This window comes from Perognathus longimembris, chromosome 2 (assembly GCF_023159225.1).
Source record: "Perognathus longimembris pacificus isolate PPM17 chromosome 2, ASM2315922v1, whole genome shotgun sequence".
NCBI lineage: Eukaryota > Metazoa > Chordata > Mammalia > Rodentia > Heteromyidae > Perognathus > Perognathus longimembris.
Window position 1 is genome coordinate 150,016,531 of NC_063162.1, and position 20,858 is coordinate 150,037,388.

Sequence of the window (20,858 nt, forward strand, 5' to 3'; positions counted from 1 at the left end):
AATGGATGTGCGCGTGGCGTGGGCGGGATCCGCCTTGGAGGACCCGAGGTGGCAGCCAGCCAGACTCCCAGGCTGCCGCAGGGGGCAGGGGGCGGGGCAGTGCACACCCCCAAACGCTCACTGGAGAAGGCATCGGTTGGGCACCTAGGGAGCTGCTGAGCCGGGAGTCCCTGGGGCCCGAGGGTCTGGCGGGCCAGTGGGGGTACACCGTTAAGAGGACGAAGCCTCAAGTCTTTTCCTCACCTAACCAGGTTCCGAGGGGTGCAGCTCGCTCTCCTGAAAGCCGTGGCCACGGTCAAATGAGATGTGACACGGAAGCATTGTGAAAATGAAAACCACACAAGGGTCAGCAAACGGAAGCACTGGGGGCACAGGAAGCAGCCTGGGTGACCAGATAGATGGGGGTTCAACGCCTGGCCTTGGATTCTTCACCCTCCACGCCTAGCACTACAGCTCCACCCGACTCTCCCTGGCCACGCCCAGGAGCCACGCAACAGAGAATGGCTGTGTTTCCCAGGACAGATGCCACAGACGGCCTGCAAGAGAGGTCAGGCCCGTGTTTGGGGGGGGGGGGGGGGCTTTCCGGAGGTGACACTGGAAAGCGCATGGCTGCTTCTAGGGGTCTTTCCTGTGGGGGTGGGCCCGTCCCCTTACTGCCCAAAGCCCCTGGTGCATGCTGGTGGCCGGAGCGGGCGTGGAGGGTGAGGACCTCGAGGCTGGGCATCAGGGTGGGGGGTCCCCAGAGCCTTTGACCCGTGCCCCATGCCCCATCGACCAACCTTCCAATGCCGGGGGCACCGGTGACACATACTTCTGAAAACCAAAAGGACACTGGGAAACTCCAGAGGGCCTGCTACCGTGTTCCAGCTTTTTCTTCAAATCTCAACCGGGAAAAACAAAACGCGTTTGCAGTGAAGCTGCTTCAGCTTCTGCCGTGGTGATCAGTTCCGCAACCAGCTTCCCACTGTGTTCGACGGCGTCTCCTGGTCCGGTGATCAGTTCAGCACGGTGGAGGTCTGGTTCTCGGCGCTGTCCTGCCTTCTGCACACGGGGCTCTGTACATCTGTCGCGCGCCGGGGGTCCGTGGGGGGGGTCGGTGGGGGGGTCTCACATGTCCCCGGCGTCGGCGGGCCCCAGGACACCCAGGCCGCAGGTCCAGTCGGCCACGAGGTCCGTGGGGGCCAGGGGTCCTTTGGCGGCGGGGCTCTTGAAGGGGTCGGGCGGGGCGGCGGGCAGCGGCGGGGGCAGCGGCGGCGGGCCGTGCGCGGGCGCCTTGGCGATGGCCGGGTGGTTGCGCTGGTGCTTGCGGAGGTGGTCCTTGCGGATGAAGCTCTTGCCGCACACGGTGCAGGTGAAGGGCCGCACGCCCGTGTGCGTGCGGTAGTGGTCGATGAGCTTGGAGCGCTCGGTGAAGCGCTTCTCGCACTCGGTGCAGGGGAAGGGCCGCTCGCCCGTGTGCAGCATGCGGTGCCGGATGAGGTGCGCGGGGCGCGTGAAGCAGCGGCCGCACTCGCCGCACCGCAGGGCGCTGCTGTCCCGCCCGCCGCCGCCCCCCGCCGCCCCCGCCGCCCGCGGCGCTGGGGGCCGGCGCCGAGCCCGCGCCCGCGCCCGCCCCGTCGGGCAGGCCGCAGCCCCGCTGGTGCGCGCTCAGGCTCACCTGCAGCTGGAAGCTCTTGCCGCAGGTGGCGCAGGCGAAGGGCCGGCCCCCCGGGGGCGCGGCCGGGTGCTTCTTCTGCCCCGGCTTGTGGCCGAAGCCTTTGGTCCGGCCCGGGTACTTGCAGGGCTCGTTGAAGGGTCTCGGGACCTGGCCGGGGTCCAGGATGGCCTCTCCGTTGTCGGAGGGGAAGGGCAGCCCCTCGGGCCCGGTCCTGGGGTTCAGGGCCACGGGGGGCTTGCACCGGAAGTTCCAGCCCCACCGGACCCCGCCGAAGAGCCAGTCCCCGGCGGCGGCGGGCGCCTCCTCCTGGGCCACGGCCGGGCTGAGCTCGCCCAGGTCCCGCTCGGGCCGCGAGGGCTCGCGCAGCCCGAGCACGGGCTCCTGGCCCGGGAAGGCGCTGCCCTGGCTCTCCCAGGCGCCCTCCTGGATGGGGCTGGGGAAGAACCGCGCGGCCTGGCCCGGCGCGAACAGCGCCCCGTGGGCCTCCAGGTCTGTGGGGTGCACGGGGGTGGCGATCACCTCCTCCTCCTGCACTTCGGTCTTGATCACGATTTTTACGTCTGCTGAGGGACAGAGACACAAGGACGGGTTATTCTGGCCGCCGCCCCGCGTGCGAAGGGGTGGCGGGGAGGCTGCCGAGGCCGCGAGGACGCCGGCTTCCTGGGGCCCTCCCTCACCAGGGGCACGGCAACACCCAGCTCCGTGGCCGCCCTCGGTGACGGCCCTGCGGCATGGCCGCCCGCGGGGTAACGCGGCCCCCCACCTCGGGGTGAGCAGACACGTGGTCTTCATACGACCCCAACTGAGTTGGGGTAAATGTACATGGATGGCATATCCCAAGGTTGTAGATCAGGGGTCATGACTGTGAACACAGTCAGGGAGGAGAGCACTACAAGACGGCAGAAATGACTACTTAAGATATCAAAGTAGCTGGCTTCAGTGTAAGAGGAAATGCGCGCACACATCCAGTGCCTAAGAGGTGGTTTCAGTTTGGCATTTTTTTTTGCAAACATGCCAGAGGAGACTGCTGGGCTGCCCGTGTCGGGGGAGGCGTCCATCTGTCCTTCACGTGATCAGCTCATCAGAACCCACTGGCTAGGCCCATTTGAAAAGGGAGGCTCTGAAAGCAACTGGTCTCTTCTGAATGACTTGAAGACCAACTCTAAAACTGACTGGGCTCTCTCTCTCTCTCTGTCTCCTTTCTCTTTCTGCTGATCTTGGGGCTTGAACTGAGGGCCTGGGCAATGTCCCTGAGCTCTCCTGCTCCCCCCGCCCCGCCCCTCCATGGCTAGTGCACTACCACTTGAGCCACAGCTCCACTCCTGACTTTTTAGGTAGTGGTGATGAGAATCTCAGACTTTCCTACCCAGGCTGGCTTCAAACTCAGGTCTCAGACTCCTGAGGATTACAGGATTACAGGTGTGAGCCACTGGTGCCCATTTCTTTTGGCTTTTTCTTTGAAGCACTTGGGCATCATTAGGAAAGGTTGTGGGAGGCACAGAAATGGAGGGACAAAGGGTAAACAAATGCAGCAATGGTACTTGCTGGATACTGTATTGAAAATGAACTATACCATCTGTGGGTAGGGATAGGATGGAAAAACTAGGAGTGAGGGAAGGAAGGGGTGAACAACTGTCCAAAAAGCAGTGTACTCTTTGCCTGACGTATGTTACTGTAGCCTCTCTGTACGTCACCTTTACCATAACAGTTTTTGAAAAAAGTTGTCATGCTAGGGACCAGTGGCTCATACGTTTCATTCTAGCTCTTCTGGAGGCCAGCCTGGGCAGAAAAGTTCAGCAGGTCCCTGGTCCCTCCTCATCTGAAAGCTGGGTGTGAGGCTGCCTGCCTGTTACCCCAGCCACAGTGGAAAGTGCAGAGCAGGTGGACCCCAGCCCTGGCACATGCCCCGGCATCGAGAGATGACTACATCTAGAGATGACTAGATGTGCCCCAGAGGCAGTCTGCCTAGCAAGTGCTCACCGCAGGTCAAACCCCAGTACCACCAAACAAACAAACACCGCCCCCCAACATACAAGAAGTCATAAAGCCACAGATACCCAAACCCTTCTTGGCTGAAATGTCAGGAAGGTCACCAATACCCAGGAAGCTCCCAGGCCAGGCACCGGCCCTCCTCCCGCCTGCCATCTGATACCTTCCGTGGAGGCTGCTGTGCTGAGCTTCAGTGTCCCGTCCGAGCACGCTGAAGAAGGGTGGTGGGGAGGGAGATCTGCCTGCCAGGAAGTGGGCGGGATAGTGGTTGCAAAGTTGGAATGGACACCTAGAAGGAAGGAAGGTGAGGGGGAAGGAAGGAAGAGTAAAAGAAAATTACAGGATGACTAGCCTCTCTGAAGCTAGTGTTCTTCAGTCTCTTCTTTCAAGCAGGGAGGAGATCAAGCATCACTGACTGGGTCACAGAGAACTGAGCGGCAGCTAGCTATACCCAGGTTTAAGGCTGGGAGAAGGAAGAGAAGGGGCATGGCTGAAGAAGGAGCTACTGATGGGTTTTGGGTAAGGGGACATACAAGAAATAGTCAAAGATCTTCCTTAAGTCCTTACATTACAATGGGGAAACTTCTGAGCTACCCAGGCCAGTGTTCTGAGAGCTCACAGCTCCATACGGGCTCCTACCAGACTTCTAGTCCCCGCCCTTAGTCCCTACCACGCATGCCAGTGTCTGCCTCCCCATCCGTCCCCACCACTCACCAGAGGCATCTGTGGAGATGTCTCCTGCCCCGGAGTCCAGCTGGCTGAGGCCCCAGGGCTCCTCCCCGATATCTGGCTGCCCGGCCGCCCAGGCTTCCACGCCCAGTGCCTGCTGCTCCTGCAGCTGGAGCTCGCTCTCCTGCTTGATCTGCATCAGGAGGTCAGGGGCAGGCACGGAGGGCCCCGAGCCTAGGAAAGGGAGAACGTGTGAGCCCCCCAGCCCTGAGCTAGGGACACACCCAGCCAAGGAAATGGACACAGTGGTCTTTACAAAAGTCCAAGAGCTATAGAGCCAGGAGGGAAGGGGAGAAGAGAGCCAGAAAGCCCTGGTCACCTGGCACCAGGTACCTGGGGAGGCTGGTAAGGGTGAGGCGGGAGGGGACGGAGTACATCAACACCTTCTCGGGACTACAGCTGGTCCACGGGGAAGTCTGAGCTGCCTCAGAGAGCCTTGCTTCCACCTTAAATCCAGAAATGCCAGATAAAATGGAAGCCCCAACCTTCACCCTCCTCCTGCCACCTTACACGCAGGCATTTAAGTTCAAAAGGAAGATATCAGATGCAAGAACAGAGAGAAAGCATATTCAATGAAGAGGCCGAGTGGAAGGCAAGTGACGCAGAGAGGTGGATGCAGGTCTTGGGAGCCCCAACTCTCTGCTCTGTGCGAGGTGGGAGCCCCCAGGAAACGGCCCACCTGCCCAGATGGAACCCCTGTCCACACGGAACCCACACCACTCGTGCTGTGCGGACTCCCTAAGTGAGAACGTCATCGGAAACTGGCTGACAGGGTAGCCCAAGAGTTCCCAGCCCAGAGCAGCACGGCCAGCCCCCACCTCCTCCAGGAGCACCTCATAATGCGGGCCACTAGGGGTCCTTTATAGGCTAAAACGGAACTAAATCCAGAGGGAAACTAGAATTTTCAAGCCAGAACAGGAGCCAGCCACCAGAAGCATGGCAGACTTCTTTACTCCCAAGAATTACAGAAAATAGGTTAAATGATACACAACGGTGTCTAAAATATTCAAGAGGAATATAAGACAAGGAAAGGAAATTATCTGAAAAAGAACGAGATACCCTAAAAATAGCAGAGGCAGTCGTGGTTTAACAGACTGAACACAGCTGAAGACAAAAGCAGAGACCTGGAGGACGGATCAGGGAAAATGATACATACGTCCAGATTACAGCACTGGAGTAGGAAATACGAAAAGGTCCTGAGAGATGGAGGACAGAATGTGAAGTTCCTACGGATGCTGGTGGCAATTCTAGAAGTAGACTGTAGAGAAAGATAACCGGTAACACAGGAAAAAACATGGTTGAAAAAATGTCCAAAACGGAAAGCACTGTGAGTCCATACTTTGAAGGAACACCCCAATTCCAAAGCAGGAAATAAAACCAAACAGAGAACATTTATGTGAAATGTAAAAATAGCAAAGATAAAGAGAAGAATCCTAACAAGTACCAAAGAGAAAAGAGTAACATTCAGACTGAAAGCAGATGTTCTTCAGCAATGAGAACATCAGAGGGTAATGGAGTGGCTTTAAAATGAGGAGCCGATGGCTAGGGCATATCTCAAGTGGTTTAGTGCTGGCCGGTATCAGTGGATGCCCTGAATTCAAACTCGGCACCACCAAAACAAAACAAAAACACCTGTGCAAGAACATCTGCTAACTCATTTTATGAGACAACCATCTGTCAACTAATATCGTTTTGATTGAACAGACTAGAGTATGACATATGAAAAATTACATAAAATCACCTCATTTATGAACAGGTAGCCAAAGGTTCTAAAAACTTATAAATCAAATCCAGAAACATACTTTTTGTTGTTGATGTTGGTTGTGGGGCTTGAACTCCCTGAGCCTCTTTGTGCTCGAGGCTAGCACTCTCCCACTTGAGCCACAGTGCCACTTCTGGTTAACTGGAGATAAGAGTCTCACAGGGACTTTTTTGTCTGAGATGACTTTGAGCTACAATCCTCAGATCTCAGCCTCTTGAGTAGCTAGGATTACAGGCGTGAGCCACTGGTGCCCGGCTCCAGCAGTATGTTTTCATAAAAGAAAAAGGGGCCAGGCACCAGCGGCTCACATTTGTAATCTTAGCTGCTTGGGAAGCTGAAACCTGGAGGACTGTGGCTCAAAGCCAGTCTGGGCAGAAAAGTTCATGAGACTCCACCTCCAATCAACCAGCAAAATGCTAGACCAGAGGTATGGTTTCAGTGGTAGAGTGCCAACTGTCAGCAAGAAAGAAAGCCAAGTGAGAGACTCTGAGTTCTAGCCCTGGAACTGTCACACACACACAAAAAAAAAATTAAAGGGAAAAAATGCATTATCAACAAGTAAAGTTTATCTTGAAAACTCAAAGGTAAGAGAAATCAAGAAAAGGCAAGGGATGTGTCTTAGTGGTAGAGTGCTTGCCTAGCATACATGAAGTCCTGGGTTTGATTCCTCAGCACCACATAAATAGGAAAAAGTCGGAAGTGGCGCTGTGGCTCAAATGATAGAGTGCTAGCTTTGAGCAAAAAGAAGCCAGGGACAGTGCTCAGGTTCTGAGTTCAAGGCCCAGGACTGGAAAAAAAAAGAAAGAAAGAAAAACTCAGAAAATATAGTAATATAATACAAATCACAAGGTTAACAGATTAATGGCAAAGACAATGCAAAATCTTAACAGATATAAAAGCAACCTTCACTTCTCTATTTCTAGCATATGAGTGGCAGGCTGGCTAGATATGCAGAACAGAGAAGCTCCTCGTAGGGACACCTAAAATTGCTGGGTAAAGTATGAAAATAAAAAGTAATTTAAGCTGGGCAATGAAGTCTCATGCCTAGCTATTCAGGAGGCTGAGATCTAAGGATTGCAGATCGAAGCCAGACCGGGCAAGAAAGTCCATGAGACTCTTATCCTCAATTAACCACCAGAAAACCGTAAGTGGAACTATGGTTGAAAGTGGTAGAGGGTTAGCCTTGAATGAAAAAAGCTCAGGGACTGAGCCCAGGCCCCGAGTTCAAGCCTCATGACAAAAATAAATACATATAAGAAGATGAAAGCATTAAAAAGTTAAAAAATAAAGTAAGGAAAATACAGAGGCCAGAGGCTATAGGAAAGTCGTCTGTTTGATTTCCTGCCGCCTGAATATGAGCAGAGGAGCACACCTGGGGAGAAGCATGTGGGAAGTCTGACGTCAGGCCGGTGGGAGGAGACACAGTCGTGGGCTGGAGACACTCCCCTCCTGCTTATAAGCCTGCAGGGCAGCATTCCCCCCCCCCCCCCCACACACACACTTAGAACCAACTAACAAGAAAACCTGTCCGCAGCAGACTGCTTGTCTTAGGCGTGGCACTAGGCTGAGGGGAGAAGAATCCTCGAGGTATCTGACAGGAACCATCCAGTAGTCGAGGGTACCTGGTGCCAAGTCTCACAGCCAAGAGCGAAGGCAGGGTGAACGGCCCCAAATCTGCACCCCAAATCTGCACCAGCACCAGGTGGCCAGCAGAGGCACACACATTCTCAGGGGACTGCATTCCAGCTTCAGGCTGGAATTCCCGCCGCAGAGGGCCTGCCTGCCTACCTAGCATGCACAAGACCCTGGTTTCTGATCCCAGAACTGCAAAAAGAACTCCAAAACATATTTTTCAAAAATGGAATGACGAGTCACCATATCAATGAGAAAATCAGCTACGTCCAACAAAGTCAGTAGAAATCACAAACTGCAAAGTAGAACCTAACAAATTCTAGATATTGGAATAACAACCCTGAATAAAAGATCAAGGAGAAAGGGGTGAAGGTGATTTTCCAAGTGAGAACACTGCTCATTTCCCTAACTTGGGGGAAACATCAGTGACTTAAGCAGGAGAAAGAAAACAAAATCCATAACTAGACACATGGTAGTAAAATTGCAGACAATATTGTCACTGAAGACAGTATTAAACCAAGAGTACTAGGAGAAACGAAAAAGGAATGCATATAGACATACCAGAGATTAAAAAGATAAAGAGGGGACTGGGAATATGGCTTAGTAGTAGAGTGCTTGCCTCATATACATGAAGTCCTGGGTTTGATTCCTTAGCACCACATATAAAGCCAGAAGTGGCACTGTGGCTCAAAGGGTAGAGTGCTAGCCTTGACCAAAAGAAAAAAAAAAAAAACCAGGGACAATATTCAGGCCCTGAGTTCAAGCCCCAGGACTGGCAAAATAAATAAATAAATAAAGATAAAGGGGGCACTACAGTGAGGTACTAGTGGCTCACTCGTGTAATCCTACCTCCTCCACAAGGCTGAGGTAGGAGGACTGAGGTTTGAAGCAGATTGGGCAGGAAAGTCTTGTCCTCAATTAACCAAAAAGCCAGAAGTAGAGCTGTGGCTCAAGTGGTAGAGTACTAGCCTTGACAAAAAGTCTCAGGGACAGCACCCAGGCCCTTAGTTTAAGCCCCAGGACCAGCATAAGTGAAGAAACACACACTCTAAATGTCATTTTAAATACTCTAAAATTTCTGAGGGAATGAACAAATTCCTAGAAAAACTACAACTTGCCAAAACTGACCATAGAAGCAATAAAAAGCCCAAACAGTCTTAAAACTAAAATAACTTAAAGCAGCAGTTGAAGCCTCTCAGTAAAAAGCTAGGAGGATGGGCTGGGAATGTGGCCTAGTGGCAAGAGTGCTTACCTCGCATACATGAAGCCCTGGGTTCGATTCCCTAGCACCACATATATAGAAAACGGCCAGAAGTGGCGCTGTGGCTCAAGTGGCAGAGTGCTAGCCTTGAGCAAAAAGAAGCCAGGGACAGTGCTCAGGCCCTGAGTTCAAGCCCCAGGACTGGCCAAAAAAAAAAAAAAAAAGCTAGGAGGCTTCTCTGGTGTGTTCTACAACATTCCAACATTACATTAACTCTTGGAGCAAATAAAAAGGGAGTACACTGTAGCTAATGTCTATTTAATACCCAAATCAAAAGAAAATAGTCTGAGAAAGGAAAATTGTAAGTCTTGTCTTGCTTATGAACGGATTCAAGTCTGCATAATCATCCTAATCATCAGCATAATAAATCTGGCAGGGTATACAATGCATCACAACTAGGTGAGGTCTATTCCAGGACTGCAAGGCTGGCTCAACTTCAGAGACTAACATATAAACCAGTTAAAAGGAGGAAAAGGTTGCCATTTTAACAGATAACAACAAAACTAAACAGTTGCTCCTGTTTGAATACCCAGCCAGCCAGATGTGGGGTCCTTGAGACTCGTTCTCCAATTGGCCAGCGAAAAAGCTGAGCAAGAACACAGGGCCCAGAGCTCAAACCTCAACTTAGGCAACGTGGAGTGAATGCACATGTGGGTGCACCCCCAGACACACACACCCAGACACACAGAACTTAGGATAGTGCAGGACCTTTTTGGGAGAAAACTATGGAGCTCAGAGACATCAGAGACAGACGAAGCGAGGGACTGAGGACTAAGGACGATGGTGGATGACGTGATACAGCGCGGTGAGTCTTCCTAAAGCGCCTGGTAGGCTGAATGTAGCCCCACCCCAAAAGCCCCACTGGAGTGTTCGTGGCACTGGAAGAGACAGTTGGAAAGTTGCTGAAATAGCAAAATGAAAGAGAAAAGTAAAGGTTGTGAAGAGGAATGAGGGTCTCTCTCCCTAAGCTCAGGAATAGATTTTGAACATGAAAGGAGAAACCTGAAAACTTGTAGTAGGAACTAGGAGATGACCGGTGAGGTAAGGAGACGTTCCCCAGTTGTTGAGAACACAAAATCTGAGTATACTGAAATGAAAAGCACCTGTGCTTTCAAATACCACCCCCGCCCCCCGGTCGGGGAGGGGGCTCAGGGGCAGAGAGAATGCTTGCACAGCATACTCCTGGCTTTGGGTTCAATCCTCAGCACCACAAAGAAAAACCACACTGGAACCCCATTCCAGAGACACAGGGACACTTCCTGGTAAAAAAGTCAAGTGCTCATCTTTTTTTTATTTTTTCCCCAGAAGATCATTGTCATTGCAAGCAAACAAGCAAGCAAACAAACGAATGAAAAACCACAAGAAACAAGACAAATACCCACCAGTGGTAGAATACATACCTGGTGCCAAGAGCCACACAACTCTAAAGTGGTGACAATCATGAAAATAAGTGAACTACAGCTACATTACAGTAAACAGATGATCTAATGCACAGGTTGGCAAATGAGAATAGCAAGCTAAAGAGGATTTGTGGTACGGCATCATTATAGAAAGTCTAAAAGCAGGAACAACTAAACAATGGTGTTTGGAACTATATACAGAATCAAATGTTTTTTAAAAGGTAAGGAATGGATTCGATTGGTTTCTGAATGTGCTGCTTCTCTGGAGGTGAAAGAGAGGACTATGACAGGGATGCTGGAAGGCTTTGGCTGTGATCCAGTTCCTACACTGGGTGTTCACGGGAATTCAGGTGACTATCACTCTAGGTGTGACAGAAAATTCCTTCTATATTTTGTTCACAATGACCTGTAATTTAGACACTTGTAAAAAAAGAGCTGAGCTGAGTGCTGGTTCCCCATTCTCTTATCCTAGCTACTCAGGTGACTGAGATCTGAGGATTGAAGTCTGGTGCCAGGTCAGGTAAGAAAGTCTGTGAGATTCTTCGTTAACCAGCAAAAAGCTGGAAATGGAGCTGTGGCTCAAGTAGGTAGAGCATCAGCCTTGAGTGAAGAAGCTGACATAGCACTCAGGCCCTGAATTCAAGTCCCATGGCTGCCAGAAAAAAAATAGGAAAGTATCTTTTTGACCTTGAATGAGGAAGGCAAGATATCTATGACAGAAAATACACTGATCATAAAGGAGAAGGCTGGTATGTTTGGTTGTACCAACAATAAAAAAAAAACTATAAAAAGGGGACATAGTTAAAAGACCTGCCAGACTAGATATTTATAATACAAATAACAAAGGATTAGTATCTAGAACCTGAACACAGAAGATTAGAATTAACAAAGCGAAAAGCAACTCAGTAGAAAAGCAGAAAAAGATAATTTACAAGAGAAGAAATCACAAACTGTAAACAAGGGGGTTAACTTCATGAATACAAATCAAACCAAGATACCATTTCTCCTACATCCAAATGTCAAAAAGGTAAATTCTGAAGAGTGAACAAAGATGTTAGAAAACAGCTACCACTTGGAAGTCAGTCAGGTGGGTAGTCAGGAGTAGAAAATGTCCCAGGATCGCAGACCTGGACCAATGATTAAGAAAACGGCTGTACATCGTTCTGGAGCTGTGGGGCTGGGAATATGGCCTAGTGGTAGAGTGCTTGCCTCGTATACATGAAGCCCTGGGTTCGATTCCTCAGCACTACATGTATAGAAAAAAGCCAGAAGTGGCGCTGTGGCTCAAGTGGCAGAGTGCTAGCCTTGAGCAAAAAGAAGCCAGGGACAGTGCTCAGGCCCTGAGTTCAAGGCCCAGGACTGGCAAAAAAAAAAAAAAAAAGAAGGCCCTGTAAAGATCTAAGGCACAGGCATGTGACTCCTTTGCCCACCCATCATCCTGGGCGGCCTCGAAGCAGCAGGAAAACTATGAATGACTTGAGGAGTGCCAGAGGGGAGAGGCTGGCTTCCAGGCTAGTAACCCCACCCTTCCGGATGAGACCCCAGTCCCTGAGAGCTTTCAGGCAGTCTCGTTCTTATCCAAGGTCCATTTTACCCCTTGAGGTGCAACTCCACTGTGTGCGCGTGCCAATACTAGGCTTGAACTCAAGGCCTCGTGCTCTTGCCTGGCTTTTTCATTTAGACTGTTGCTCTACCACTTGAGTCAAGCCTCCACTTCCAGCTTTGTTCTGTTTAATTGGAAGTAAAGAGTCTCATGGATTTGAACCTCGATCCTCAGATCGCAATCTCCTGAGTAGCTAGGATTACAGGTGTGAGCTACCAGTGCTAGGCTAAAATGAAGCTTGAGTTACCTATTAGCGTGGGTAAATCTGAAATACAGAATAGTGAATTGTGATTTTTTTTTTTTTATTGCTACACATGTCCATGGTAGATGTAAACGTGGATGTTAGGAAGATTGGGTCATCTTCAGGACAAGTCATTGTCCTGGTGAGGAATGGCTCTGTAAGACCTGCAGGATCTAAGGAGTATCAGACTATAATTTTATTTTCATTTTTTGCCAGTCCTGGGCCTTGGACTCAGGGCCCGAGCACTTTCTGCTCAAGGCTAGCACTCTGCCACTACAGCCACAGCACCACTTCTGGCTGTTTTCTGTATATGTGGTGCTGGGGAATCGAACCCAGGGCTTCATGTATACAAGGCAAGCACTCTTGCCACTGGGCCATCTCCCCAGCCCCTCAGACTATATTTTATAGGCACACCACACGCATCTTAAATAAGTAAATTCAGCACATTAAAAAATACTTATTCAATTCAATTTGTGCTAGGTAATATTCTAGGTGCCTAGAATAATAACAGGAACAAAACAGGACATTTTATCCTGTTGGAATTTACACTCTAATGGGAGAGGGGGACCAGGCATACAATGGGCCTATACATGTGAAATAGCTATAACAGGTGATGCTATGCGATCTGGAACAAATCAAAGCGGGAAAGAGACCAGAATCCTGGGTGTGAGGGTTTCAAGGTGAACAGAATGGCTGGGAAAGTCCCTTCCCAGCAAAGCCCACAAGGTCCTAGGAAGGCAGTGCTCTGTAGCACTGAGGACAGGCAGGCTGTGCAAGGGTGCTGGAGCAAAGAGAAGGGAACAAGAGAGAAGGAGAAAAGTCAGGATGTGAGCTGTAAAGCAATCAGTCTACGGTGTCCAGAGCAGAGGTGGGGCTGAGGGCATGAGCAGAGGTGGTGATAATCCACTCCACTACAACCTCAATAGACCGAAGCTGGAAGGGTAGGGAAATCTGGGTGGAGGGCCACAATGACAGAGAAATGGGAGATAGAGGGCACACCACTGTAGGAATTGTTCAAAGGCCACAGGGAACAGCAAAGGAGGGAAGGAGAGAGGGGGAGAAGAGACTTCCTAGAAAAGGAAGGTGTCCTGTATACGCAATGACAGGACTCTAGGAAGTAGCACTATGGTTTGGGGATGTCTCTAGTTTTCTAGTGTTGGAAACAATGTTTGGTAATGGTATTAAGAGATGGGGTTTCCAAGGTAATCGGGATTAGGTAAGATCATGAGAGCTGGTCCCCAAGATGACACCAGTGGGATTCAGGAGACCTGTCTCTTGAGCTGTCTCTCATGAGATGTCCTCTAGCGCCTCGGGGCTCTGCAGAGTCCTCACTAGCAAGAAAGTTCTCACCAGATGTGTCCCCTTGACTTCCCAGAATTCAGAACAGAAAGAAATTTCCTTACAGATTATCTTGTCTACAGTATTGTTTTAGCAAAAAAAAGAAGAGGAAGAAAGAACAAAGAAAGAAAAAAGTGAGTCAGCCCTGGTGGCCAGTTCCCCAAACATGCTTTCAGTATCCTCATGACTGAGGCAAGGTCAGATGGTGGAACAAATTTTCAGGAGAGATGTTTTTAGGGGTAGGACGGGTCGGAGATGACAAGCACCTGGCTCTCTGCTGAGGTCATCCATCAAGGAAGGCAGAGAAATGAAGCAGTCTCTGAGACCCCAAAGTCTCATGGGGCCAGGACAGAACTGTTTGTGGCCCTTAGGGAGGTGGCATGGGGCGGGGCATAGGGCCTTGGACCACTGGGTGGACAAATGAGTAGACACAGGGGTGAACACGAAGAGGGGCTAATGATGGCCAAAGGGAAATGAGGATGAGTGGAGAGAACACTGGAAGGATGGGTGACAGGAGGCCAGAGTGTCGTGCTAGGAACGGAGATGGGAAGGGAGGCAGTGACTTTCATCAAGTCATGCAAAGGCCAAGGACCACCCACGTGGACACGGCCTCAGCCAAGAATAAGGGCAGGAGTAACAAGGAGGGGTGAGCAGTACCCAGAGGTCCAAGGAATCCTGAGCTCCCAAGGCAGGGTTTCTAGAGAGGAGGAAGGGAGGCTGCCAGAGGTGCTGCCTGGAATATGATGAGGGCAAGAACACAGCAGGCAAGCAGTACTTGAGGAAGCACCAGAGTTACTGGGCTTAGAGGTCTCGCTGGGCACTGTGGATCCCATAGAGACCTGTGCAAGAGTTACGAGGGGTGAGAAGAGAGGAGATGAGGCCCGACGGGGGTACGGATCAAGCCAAGCGGAGCTGAGGGGCAAGCAAGGTTGCAAGGGATTCCTGCCAACAAGGTCACGTGGACAGCGTGTGTCCGGCAGTCTTATCAGTAAATACTTATCTTTGGGCCCTCCATTTGCCCTCATTGATAATGGCATAGGAGCCAGGGAAGGCTGCACATATGCTACAAACACAACAAAGGCAGTCACCCTGCCCTCCCACCCAGGTTCAGAAGTGGAGACTGCATCTCCCGGGCCTCTTCCCGGCAGACACTACTGTCTACAGTGGCTTTTCTACCCTTCAGCCATCACTGTGTGTGTCCTTGACACCTAGAGGACTCTCAAAGTTCACCTACACTGCTGAGACCGTCCGTGACAAGTTGGCAGTATGGTTAGTCTTGTGCATGCTCTTGATAAAATGTGAATCAATTGAGATGAAGCAACAAACATATGAATTAACCACAGGAGGACTTTTGAGCAAGAGCCAGAGAAAGACAAACCAAGGCAGGTAGGCAGGCAATGAGATAGAGAGAGGAAGCAGAGGTCAAACAGAGACAGAAAGATCTGGCTAAATTATTCAGCAGATTTCTTTAGGAATCTGGCTTTTCTCATATGTCCCTCTGTTCCTTTCTTACCTTGCAAAAGATGCTAACTAGCTCCAGGGGAACCTGACATGCTGTTAGCCAGTATCCACATTCACCTTAAATAAATGTAGGGCTCAAATCACATACAGCTTCCCAACAGGTTTATGTTTGGCACCTAAGGATATCCGTGATGGTTCCCTGCAAAGCTCTGAATGAATCTGTCTCCAACATACTACTCTGTCCCCTGATGTGTTTTCTTTTCTCATCTCCTAATTCTGTGCCCCTGGCTCAAATCTGGCATGGCTGCCAGATGGAAAGTACTAGTTGGGAAAGTATAAGCAAAGTATGTTAGGAGTTATAACTCAACTAGGAAAGTCTTCGATTTCAAGCATCAAGGTCAAGTTTCTCCAGGAAACTTGGAAATAAGAGGAACATCACTCCGGCCCTCTGCTGCGACTCCCAACCCCATCACCTGGTATCAATCCCTTCCCATCTCCCAACGCTTCACCTGGACTTGGGTCCACAGGAACTTCTGGAACTTTGGGGCCAGCACGACGCCAGCTGAAGGGCTCCTTGCCTTGTTCAATCTGGGAGAGGACCTCGGGCTTGGAGATGGCATAGTCTGGGGAAAGACAGGAAGTTAACCTCTGCTATGTTCATGTCAGAAATAGGGACAGGTAGCTGGAAAACTAACAGCAGTCTAGAAGTGAAATGGCGTGTGTGTGTGTGTGTGTGTGTGTGTGTGTGTGTGTGTGTGTGCTGGTACTGGGGCTTGAACTCAGGGCTAGGATGCTGTCCCTTGGATTATTTTTGCCGAGGCTAGTACTCTACCACTTGAACCACAGCTCCACTTCAGTTTTTTGATTAATGCGAAAGAAAGAATTTCATGGATTAGCCTGTCTAGGCTGGCTTCAAACTGCAATCCTCAGATTCCAGCCTCCTTAGTAGCTAGGATTACAAGTATGAGCCGTTGGTGCCCAGCTAGAAATGAAATATCTTAATTGGGACAGAGCGGTGGTTCTCAAGAGTAGGCGATTTTTGCTGTAGTTCGGAGATGATCTTGTGTAGAGTTTAGGGGGTGAGAAGGCTTTGGGGGACAGAGGATAGGGCTGCTGCTAAACTTCTGGCTACACACAAGAATGCCTAAGATATAGTTGTCTAGTCCAAAGTATCAGTGATGCTGGCTATAGAGCTTCTGAATAAAGCTGGGAAACATCTGCAACCATTCCCATCCCCACCAAACATATCTGATTGCCCTTTGCTCTGGGGTCACACAGAGGCCATCATGAGAGGAACTAAGGCCAAGAAGAAACAGAATCCAGGCCCTTCCCGGGCAGTTCCAGGCTTTGGGACATGGAGGTAATGTGTGCTGCAAGAGATTGCAATGTTCTCTGCAAACCCTGTGGTTTGTTATGACTGGAAAGAATTCTTTTTCCAGTGTGGGGTGGCAACTCCACTCAAGTGTCTCAGCAAGAAGAGATGTCCATCTCGGCCTGTCAGGGAAGGGGCCACTACCATCTTCAGTCTGCCACTCCAGTAGGCAGAAGGGACAGTCTGACTTGCCACCCTGTACCATCTTCAGGAGGGGTTCTCCTTGCTCAGAGTTATCTGGGGATTTACATTTCACTGGGAAGAAAACAACCAGCATGGAGAGAGGTCTCGAGTCTTGTAAAACCCCACTTAACAGGGGAGTACACATCAGGCCTTACCCAGGGACACCAGCGTCTCGTAGTTGCCCCGCATCACGTGCTTGTAGAGCTCCTTCTGCCAGTCCTCCAGCTTGCCCCACTCCTGTTCAAAAAAAATACACGGGGCTGGGAACGTGGCTTAGCGGTAGAGTGCTCGCCTAGCATGCATGAAGCCCTGGGTTCGATTCCTCAGCACCACATACACAGAAAAAAGCCAGAAGCGGCGCTGTGGCTCAAGTGGTAGAGTGCTAGCCTTGAGCAAAAAGAAGCCAGGGACAGTGTCCAGGCCCTGAGTTCAAGGCCCAGGACTGGCAAAAAAAAAAAAAAAAAAAAAAGGAAAAACATACATACATACACACACACACACACACACACACACACACACACACACACGCCCACAACATCAAAGGTCTGGGGCACCTGGAAGCACAAGGGTCACCGAGCTCACCCACACACTTACACGCACCCGCCCTTGGGTTCCCCACTCCAGGGCATCTAGAGGCTACCTTGGGGGCCTCGCCCTTGCTGCCCGGGGGCAGCCGCAGGATCCAGAAGTTTCTGTTTCGCAGCAGGTTCTCCACGTTCTCCAGGCGCCGCTGCAGCAGCCCGTACTCCTGCAGCAGGGTCCCCAGCACGGCCCACTTGCCCTCCAGCTGGTTCCCGAACTCCACGGCCGTCTTCTCGCAGTCGGCCAGCTTCTTCTCTGCCATCCCGGTTCGACCTTCTAGGGAGAGCAATCGAGCAGCCTGTGATTCAATCTTCCTTTCCATGGCCTGGATCGTAGCTGCCATCGTCCACGGGGAAATCTTTCCGAAAGAAGAGACATCGGCATCATTCACTGCGTCTGCTTGTTCTGTGGACCTGTATCCTCTAGGCCTGGGGGTGCCAGGCCGTGAGCGGGGAGCACGTGTCTGTGAGACGTGAGATAGCCTGTATCACGCACCAGGTCTCGGCGTGGACAGCTCCGTGTGTCTGAGTCTGGCCTCTATCTGGCAGGCACCTTGCCTCTAGGATCTCCAGCACACTGCTGACTCCTATCTTGGGGCCAACTCATCCAGTCCAGTCATTTCCTGCCTGCCCCTATCCTGTGAGCACCCCATCACTACGGCATCTTTTCACAGCACAGGGCTTGACACGTGGCAGGCACTCAGTGGGATTGTGCAAAATAAACCGTGCCTTCGCCTTGCTGGGGTGTTTCAGTGGGGAAATGGTAAACTGCGGATTTACCAGTGCCCAGCCTGCACGCTTGTCATGATCACACAGGAACCATCTATGGGTGATGACCCAGCAAAAACCCAGCTGCTCCACCGAGAGGCACAAACAAGAGTGCTGCTCAACTGCTTTTTTAGAAAAGCATCTCCTGTCCCTCGACAAATAGAAAAGCCTAAAGGCCAAGTCTTATTCCAGGGCAAATCTGACTTTGTCCTTACCTAACTGATTCTCCCATACAAGCTAAACTTGCCACTGCTGAAAATCTTAGTCAATTAAAGAGTTTTTTGACACTGCCCAACCCCCTTCAAATTTTGACTTTTCCTCCTCCAGTGTCCACTGCTACCCAAGTAAAAATGATGATCTAGACAGGGACCCGTGATACAACCTATAAGCTTGACCAGAAAAGACATGTATGTACACAAGGTCATACTTTCATACATGTAGCAATAACCAAAAGCCTTGGTGCTCCCCTGCCACTGGAAATGGCGAGAGGCTTGAGCAGCCACCAGCAGGGGATGATGAAGACCCTACCCCATTTTGGGTGTGAGGCTGTACCACTGGACGAACCCTCCTGGCAGAGAAGAACTCCTACTGTAGCATGCCTGAAGGTGGATTGTCCTTATAACATTCTAGAAATGCATTCCTGGGCAGAAGGCTGGCAATACTTGCAAAACAATGACTTCGAGGAACCAGCATGTGGATTCATTAGAGTCACGGAGAGGCAGAACATGGAGTCATTTCAGAAAATGAGGACAAGCCAGGCACCACTGGCTCACACCTGTCACCCTAGCTACTCAGGAGGCTGAGATCTGAGGGTCACTGTTCAAAGCCAGCCAGGCAGGAAAGTCAGTGAGACTCTTATCTCCAGTTAACCACCAGAAAACCAGAAGTGCTGCTGTGGCTCAGGTGGCAGAGCGCTAACCTTGAGCTTAAGAGCTCATGGACAGCACCCAGGCCCAGAGTTCAAGCCCCACAAACGACACCTCCTCCCCCCCCAAAAAATGAGGACAAAAGAAGAGGAGCAGAAAAATCTGCCTGGATGGTACACAAGAGGTTCTCGGGCTGTCTGGACTCTTGCTGGGTCTCTGAGGATGAGCACAGAGCTGCTGGAAGGAAAGACTGGTGTGGAAGACAGCCTTGCTCTCTTTGGGTATTCTAGTCTGCAGGGGCCTGGAGAGGCAAACAGGGCTCAGGGTTTGAGAATCCTCCAGTCCCCTCACTCCTCCTTGGGATCAACACTGACTGGAATCATCCCAGGCTCCAATCTATCCCAGACTCCTCGTAGCATTTTGCCCCCTTTTCCCTGCCCCCTGAAATCCTACCTACACTTCAAATGGATGGCTACATCTCTCATTTTCCGGGGGACTGCAAGCCCCACCTAAGGCCTTCATGGTGTCTAGGGGCAGGTATGGGCTGTGTTGCAGCCCTGAATCTTAAGGCAGAGTGGCGGGCGGCTGCCTTACCTTTGGGCCAGGAAGCTGAAACTCTAGGGTTCTGTTGGTATAAAGGATGCCAGATCCTCCCGCAGTTCACCCATTGGACGAAGGCTGGGCCTCCCAACCCCTTCCACCTCTGCAGCCTCATACCAAAGCCATCCCAAGACCAACCCGCGCAGGCTCAAGGGCTTCTAGTATGTTCTCACACTATCTGGTCCACAAGCCTTTGCCCCGAGCCCTCTTCTCTGTCCTTCCTGGAAAGATTCACGGGATCTAGCTCTGCCTGATGAACCCCTAGGCTTGAAAAAAGCCTAGCTCAAATCCCAGGAGCACAAAATACCAGGGCTGGGCCGGCCGGGCGGGTGGGATCTGCATGCAGCACAGCCCCTCAGTCCGGTCCCCACCGTGAGCTTCCCCTGGATGTGGCGGTCCGCTTTCTTTCGGTTCTGCGGATTGCTACCGGTATACCTGGCGGCTTCCCATCCCGTCCTCGAACCGGGAGCGACTTGTGCCTTCCCACACTGCCTAGCCGTGTGTGATCGTGGGCAAGTTAACTTCTCCGGGTCTCCGGCTTTCCTTTAGTACGCACGGCAGATAGCAACAGGACCGACCCCGAGGGTTTTCGGGGAGGACAAAATAGCGCCTGGCCGGGCCGAGGACGGCGCCCGGCTCCCGCGCCGCCGCAGGCCGGCCGGCCGGGCGCGTAGTGGGGCGCTCGGAGCCCGCGGACTCGCCGCCGCGCACCTCCCAGGTGCCACCAGGCCGCTGGGGGGAGCTGGGGGAGGCCCGGGCCCATCGCCAGGCCCTGGAGGGGGGCCGCGGCCGCGGCGGGGGCGGGAACCCCGCGGGGCCGGGGGACTTGGCGCGGGGCGAGCTCCGGCGCCGCGCCGGGACGGCCGTTCCCCCCTGCTCGGCTCCTCCCCGCCCCGGGTGCGGGGTCTGGTCGGCGGGCGCCGTAGGCCCCGGCGGACCCCGCGTCCCGCTCGCCAGCGCTCCAGGCTCAGCGGCCCGGCCCGGCCCCCGGAACTCCTCCCCAGGGCCTGCGGCGCCGTGTGCCCGGCCCGGCCCGCCCGGGGCCCCAGGCCGCGCGTCCGAGCGCGCGGGCCGCCCTTACCGGAGCCGCGGCCGCCTCGGCCATGGCCCTGCGCTGTCCGTCTCGGCGCGGAGGAAGTCGCCGCCGCCGCCGCGCGGCCCCGCGCAGGCCCCGCCGCCGGGTCCTCTCCGCGGGCGTCACAGCCCGACCCGGTGTTGCCCCGGCCGCGCTGCTCGGTGGCCGGCCTGCCGCCGCCGCTCCGCCCGCAGACGCACCGCTGCCGTCAGCGCCCGGCCGGTCCACACTGCATCCTGGGAGCCGGCGCCGCGGCCCGGCCGACGAAGGCCCGTGAGGCTTCCTGGAGGCAGCGCGGCCGCACAGCCCCACCTGCAGCCCGAGCGGCGAACGGCAGCGC

The 20,858-nt window shown here is 52.4% G+C and overlaps 1 protein-coding gene across 1 annotated transcript; it reads right to left on the reverse strand.

Annotated features, from left to right (window-relative positions):
• Positions 1-1,028: 1,028 nt before the first annotated feature.
• Znf746 (zinc finger protein 746) lies at positions 1,029-20,636 on the reverse strand. Its single transcript, XM_048340435.1, is given in 8 exon segments — positions 1,029-1,557; positions 1,559-2,217; positions 3,810-3,935; positions 4,361-4,549; positions 15,583-15,696; positions 16,784-16,865; positions 17,269-17,568; positions 20,525-20,636. Coding segments are annotated over 8 exon segments (1,944 nt in total). The 5' UTR covers positions 20,549-20,636; the 3' UTR covers positions 1,029-1,107.
• Positions 20,637-20,858: the final 222 nt, after the last annotated feature.